Genomic DNA, 6,669 nt, shown 5'->3' on the forward strand with positions numbered 1-6,669 from the left:
TCACTCTCTCCCTATATATATATATATATATATTTTTTTGATGGCTTCAATTTTTCCTCCATTTTTTGGCCAATCGGTCAGGTTTCCAGTCTTGGTTACTTAACGAAAAACGTTCCTCTCATCGTTCTCTATTACATAGTTAAAGAGTTTATTTTTCAGAAGAGCAGTGATTATTTTATGAATTTTTGAAATTTTTGGATCTAAGGCTTCGGATGGGGTTTTGGGCCACTTAGAGTCAGATTTCGGAGCTGACCCTTTTGAACAGTAGAATCTCCTCGTCGACAGCTACGTTCCCACCAAACAATTTCTGTTCCGCAGCCGTTGACCGGCATTGACTTTCGTTGACCGGCATTGACTGCGGTTGCCGGCATTGACTTTTCCGGCCGGGGATGTATTTTGGCTACTTTTGAGGTAGGAGTACTCTAATTCACAATTTCTTATGTTCTATGTGAATTTTCCTTCTTAAATTGACTGTAAGCATGTTTAATTTCAATTATTTTGACTATGTGATTATGGTTGATTATTTGTAAAGTGGTGGATGTATGCTATGTGATAAATGAGTTTGCAAATTTAGTTACATCCTTGTAGTGAAGAAGCATACTTAGAAATGATAAGTTGTTTACTTTATGTATTTCAATTGTTATGGAAATTTAATGTCATAATTGTAGAAATAAATGTTTAAAATATTCTTTTACAAGTTGTGGTTATGATATGGGTAAAATGTATGGAATATAGTTGTTGAATTTGACAATTTGGAATCATGAAGCATTTATGCATCCATTGAGAAAGAAAAAGGGGATAAGTATTTTTTTTAAAAACCAATGAAATTATTTTGGGGAAATGTTTTTGAAAAGTGTTTGTAAAACCCGGATGCCTAGGAGACGCCTAGTTGTCCGTGGTGTTAGTGTGGTCTAGAGATGGGACTAGGGAGTGGCCCTAGTGTGGTTGAGCTAACCAGGCCGGATGCGATGCCTTGGAGGTGCCTTGTGGTCGTGGATGGTTAGCTAATCCCCCTTTCGTGACGCCTTGGAGGTGCCGTGGGTCGGATTACACTAATAATTTGAAAGTTGAAACGGTATGGTTTCGGAAACGGGGAGTGACATTGCATGACATGGCATATCATTGTACGTGGTGCATTTGGTAATTGGTTGAGATATGTACATTTATTGATGATACAGTTGTTTTACTTGACTCCCGAGATATGATCTCGTTCTCTTGCTTTCTATTCTCTATGTGGATTCACCGGGTCATAAGAGGTGTGTCTTAGACACTTCTTACTAAGCGTTTAGCTCACCCTATCATTTTAACATTTTTCAAGACACGGGAAGGAAGTGGCGGACGACGTTCCTCCACAGGCTTTGATGGGTTAGTGGACTGTTTGACATATTTTGTAACAATGATCTCATTTTATTATTATTATTATTATTATTATTATTATTATTTATAAACCCTGGGATGAAACGTATATTATGTATTGATACAGGAAAGGACGGTAACGTTTTTAGTTGACCTCGGGTTCTGGTAAGAACTCGGTTAGCGATTCGGACCCTCGGGTTCGGGTCGTTACAACAACAATTTCCAATCTTCGCTTCTTTTTCATATTCCCATGCATATTCTTCATTTATATATAAGCTTACACGAAAACGACAAGTGTTCAACTACCTGTAGTGATCGGAATTAACATATCGATTAAAATCAGACATACTGTCCAGGCACCCTTCTAATTTTTCCAGCTGCCCCAACCTCTCCAATTCTTCTACTCGTATCTTCATTGAACCAAATCGAATATCTTGGAGACTGGAGAGTTTGGATAATATCCCACATAGAAACGACTCCAGACCTATGCATCCATATATAGGCATTTGAGATTGACCAACATTTCCATACCTTGCGGTACTTCTTCTTCAATTGAAGTATAACAGAGATCCAACAACTGTAATGCCTTAAGCTTCCCTAAAGGAGGCAAAATTCTGAGTTCTTCACACGAGTTAAGAAATAATGCTGTGAGATTCTCCTAGTCTTATATAGTACTCGGCAATTCCACAATTCCAGTAGAAGATAAATCGAGAACACGGAGGGCACTTATATGCTCAAAAAAACTGCGAGGAATACATTTTAAAATCTCACTACCTTGCAATATTAATGTTGATAATCCAGGACACCTTAGTGACATGCCTTGTGGAATTTCATTTATGGAAGTTTCTATCAAGGAAATTCTTTTCAGTTCTTCTGTCCATTCATGCTCTTCTGGTATTTTCTCACAACCAAAACCAGCCTTTACTATCAACCGACGACCTGCAATCTCCAATGCCATCTCTCTCATCAAATCATGCATCTTCACACAGGGCGATTGTCCTCTTCACAACTTTCCAGTAAGCATGCGTTCGCAAGTTCATTTAGCATAGTATGACCCTTGTCGAATTATGCTTGCCTTGTCTTCATTCTATCTACCAGTCCCTCCACAATGAATTTGGGTATCAATTCATCTCTTCTTATTCTACGGTCTTCAGGATAAAGTGCACAATACAAGAAACAATCTTTCAACTTTTCATTCTTCAGTCGCGTGTAGCTAAATTTTAATTTGGAGAATACATCATCTTCCATATCTCCCTGCTTGGTGATAAATTCTTTCAATTCTCGTAATGCATTCCTCCACTCATGAATGTCATTCTCCCCCATCATGCTTCTGGTCACCGTAATAATTGCAATTGGCAACCTGCAACATCTTTTTGCCATGGACATTGTAGTCTCTTTTATTTCTGGATTCTTTTGCCATGGAATTTCACCTCCTTCAGGCACAAGTTTCTCTAGGAATAAATTCCATGCTTCATCCTCAAAAAGAGGTCCTACATGGATTATTTCCTGGCATCCCATCTTACGACATACGTTCAACAAGCGAGTAGTAAAAATCAACTTCAATGCACTCACTCTACAAGAAATTCCTATCTCCTCAAGACTAGAGTGTTTCCACACATCGTTCAAGATGAATATAGATTTCTTCCTTCTTGTCAATGCTTGTGAGATTATGGCTGCCCTTTTATTTCTTTCCTTCTCCTTGGTGAGATTCAACTTTAGCAATTCAACAATGTCGTATTGCAATTTATCAATGCTCCAATCTTGCGACACAGTGAGCCAATAAACTTTGATGCCAGAAGTTGCAGATCTTTGTAAAAGTAAATTATTGATGTTGGTGGCCAAGGTTGTTTTCCCCGATCCTCCCATTCCATAAATTCCAATGTGCTTGATATCATCGTTCATCAAACAATTCCAAACTTTTTCCAAATTCTGTTTAAATTCCTGACCTATTAATTTTGTGGTCAACAATGGCACTGCATTGGTGTCATGCACATTAAGTAACAGCCCCTCAGGAAATTTACCTTGCTCAACCAGTTCTACCACTTCACTGATCATTTTCACTGCACGTTTTCCGAACTGCAGTTTTTGACAACCACGGTTTCCTTGTACATCTTGTTCAAAGCTTTGAAACTCAATTTTCTTATTTTGCACGTTCTCCCACCAATTCTTGACCTCTCTTTCGTTTCTTTCCTGTTCGTAACTCTGCATTTTGCAGCATTGCAGTTACATCATCTGCTCGGCAGCTCAAAGATCCTATTTTGCTTCTGAGAGTTTGCATCTCATCATCAAGGCTGCTGAAATTACTCAGCTGTTCCACAACTTTCCTCAACATATCCACTGCCAAAACCAAGAGGGCATCATAATATACTCAAATACAACAAGCAAGAGAACTTCAGTAGAGATTAATTGCCATTAACTTCATCGCCTAATGATAAATTATGCTAATCTCACTTCAATTTATAGATGAAAGAGTAATTAGTCCAAAAAAAGAAAAACCTGAATATACATACAAGTTTTGGCAAGTTTTTCTCTTAAACAAAAAACATAGCATGTTTACCACTACCTTCGGCTATAAAAAAATAGTGGAAGATAATCCCTCTCGGCTCTAAGCTCTCAGCTCTCGGAGTTTTGAACTCCTACATATTACTTGGTATATCAATCGTTTATCTTATGTATACGAAGATTCTTTTAATAAATTATTAGAATAAACACTTTACTGGTGAAAATTATGTAAAAGCTCACCACTTCCTTTTACTCTATTCTTCGTTTCTATATCCTTTTTAACTTCCAAATGACAATTTTTTATTACAAAGAAAATCACAAAATATTTGTTATACACATTTTAAGTCCCCTGCCAAGGCTTAAAAACCATTCTTATTTATGGCGCGTGCTCGTAGGAGACAATTTTTAAAGATATCAATAAAATGGGTTTCATGTTATAGTTCATGTATTCTGAAAATCGCTCAAATTTGATGATCATAGATGTGATTTCTTGGTCCTTTTGCATCTCGGAAAGTATTAAAAATATTAAAAGAAATGATAAAAATTATTTAAAGGAAGCTATTTCCAAGTTCCTGGGGCATGGTAGTCCCCCTGAGAAGATTATGCCACAATGATACCATCACAATCTAACAACTTTAAATATTATATTTAGGGTGCGGTTGGTTAGAATTAGAAGAATTGAATTGGAATTTTAATTCTCAGTTGGTAAGAATTAGAATTAAATTGGAATTGAATTGAAAATTTAATTCTATGGAATTAAAATTTTATAAATTCAATTCTAAATATGTTGTTTGGTTTCATCTTTAAAATTTGTATAGAATTAAACTATAATTCTAATACAATTCAAATTCGTCTGTTTGATAAATCTCATTCATTTGAAATTAAAATATTTATATTATCTTTGCCTCCAAACATAGCGCTTTTAGGCCTGGATTAAAAACTGCCTAATATTTATGCTTTTGAATTAAAATATTAGATAATATATATATATATATATATGTGTGTGTGTGTGTGTGTGTGTGTAAATATATAATCATTTATAAATATATATTATAATGAAGCCAAACAGAGCCTTAAAAGGGATTAAATGTCTACTTTACCATTTAATATTTTATTTTTATTTTGATCTAAAATATCAGAACCATTAGTGAATGATATGGTAATAATTTTTCTATGCCAGACCCATCTTCTTCAACCTATGAGCATTGGATTCGAGTGAATGATATGGTAATCTCCTAGATACTTCACCCGATGGTGTTAGAACTTGCTACGAGTATTATTTATTCCGAGTCTGCTCAAGAAATTTGGTTTTTTCTCGGCCTAATAGTACTAAGATTTTTGAAATCAAGCGGGGTATCTCTGAATGCAAACAAAATAATCTATCTGATACTGATGTCTTTACGAAGCCGTTAGTAAGTGAACATTTTCAACGTTTTCTTTGCAAGTTGGGCATAATTAATATTCATACTTTAACTTGAGGGGGAGTATTGCGCCTTAATCTTCTCGGAATCCTACGAGAGAATTTCCACCAAGTAATTGAGGCAAATAGAATTGAGAATGAATTCCAATTATATTCTCATTTAAGGAACCGAACAAAAGGGTCAATTCCAAAGAGTCCAACAGACCTTTAGGCTCCACTTTAGATTTATATTTCAATGATTTTGTAAGTATATGAATTTGAGTATAATGCTATCAATAACCAAAGAATTAATTAATAATATTATATATAAAAAAATGATGAAATTTTCAAGTTAATTCAGGCTCTACAAACTACTATTATTGGAAATGAAGTCCTCGTTAATTGGAACTCTTTTCTAGTCATTATATTAAAAGAGATCAGACTAACGTCTCTATACAAGTATCAAGGGACGCACTGCTATATATATTTTTTTCCCAAAAAACCATTCTTTAGAGCACAGAAGTAAAAAAAAACAATTGAGTTGTCGTTCGCATGCATAGTTATTGGTTTCCGTTGTTTGAAATCCAATACAAAACGAAAATAAATTTTAGCGGAAAAGTTTGGGGAGAAAAAAGTCAATTGCAGGAATTTTATTAAAAAATTTCCTTCTCACGTATTTCATACCAATCACTTTTGCTACATAGAATTTGAGTTTTGGAATTGGAATTGCAATTGTAATTGGAATTGGAATTGCAATTGCAATTGGAATTGGAATTGCAATTGCAATTGGAATTGAAATTGATAAAATTTAAGAAAAATTTGATTCAATTTTTTTAATTATTTTTCTTAAATTCTATCACTTTCAATTTCAAAATTCTAATTACATACTGCCGAACACATTAAAGTAAATTACAAGAAAAAAGCAAAAAACACACTCCTTAATAACATAGCTGCAGCAAAATTATTTAAACTAAAAAAATATTAAATAAGCATAAAATAAATAAAATCAACAACTAGAATAGGCACTTTCTGATTGTGCAAGCATGAAACATACACAGAAGTTGAAAACAATTTACAGAAAATGAAAAACAATCTAAAAAGGGTAAAAATAAAATAAATAAATAAATAAATAAAAATGGAAAAGCGAAGCTACAAATTAGGAATTGTGAGCGCATAAATACCTGGGTAGAGATTTGAAGAATATATTTTGATGAGATTGCAAAAGCACTCGCAGATGGAGAAGCCAAGTCAGGAAGAGAATTGAAGGCAAGTTGTGTAGTGCTGAATGAACCTCTGAATTGAAGAAGACAAAGTGAAACAAAGTCAATGCCAATGCCAACCCACCTGCTAGGAAAATATTATTAAGGGTTAATTACAGTAATACCCCTGAAATTTGTCATATTGACAATTAT

General features: G+C 34.5%; 1 protein-coding gene across 1 annotated transcript; it reads right to left on the bottom strand.

Moving 5' to 3' along the window:
- Positions 1 to 1,545: 1,545 nt before the first annotated feature.
- On the bottom strand, positions 1,546 to 3,686 carry LOC132286454 (probable disease resistance protein At5g63020). The gene has a single exon (XM_059788792.1). It carries the CDS (start codon positions 3,562 to 3,564, stop codon positions 2,422 to 2,424), a length of 1,143 nt encoding a protein of 380 aa, XP_059644775.1. The 5' UTR covers positions 3,565 to 3,686; the 3' UTR covers positions 1,546 to 2,421.
- Between the last annotated feature and the right edge of the window lie 2,983 nt (positions 3,687 to 6,669).

This window comes from Cornus florida, unplaced genomic scaffold (assembly GCF_030987335.1).
Source record: "Cornus florida cultivar Cherokee Brave unplaced genomic scaffold, ASM3098733v1 CherokeeBrave_3.0.0_Hap2_Chr02, whole genome shotgun sequence".
Lineage (NCBI taxonomy): Eukaryota > Viridiplantae > Streptophyta > Magnoliopsida > Cornales > Cornaceae > Cornus > Cornus florida.

Bases quoted from the DNA above. Each gene is read 5' to 3' on its own strand.
- LOC132286454 (XM_059788792.1), bottom strand. From the start codon at position 3,564: ATGCAGAGTTACGAACAGGAAAGAAACGAAAGAGAGGTCAAGAATTGG.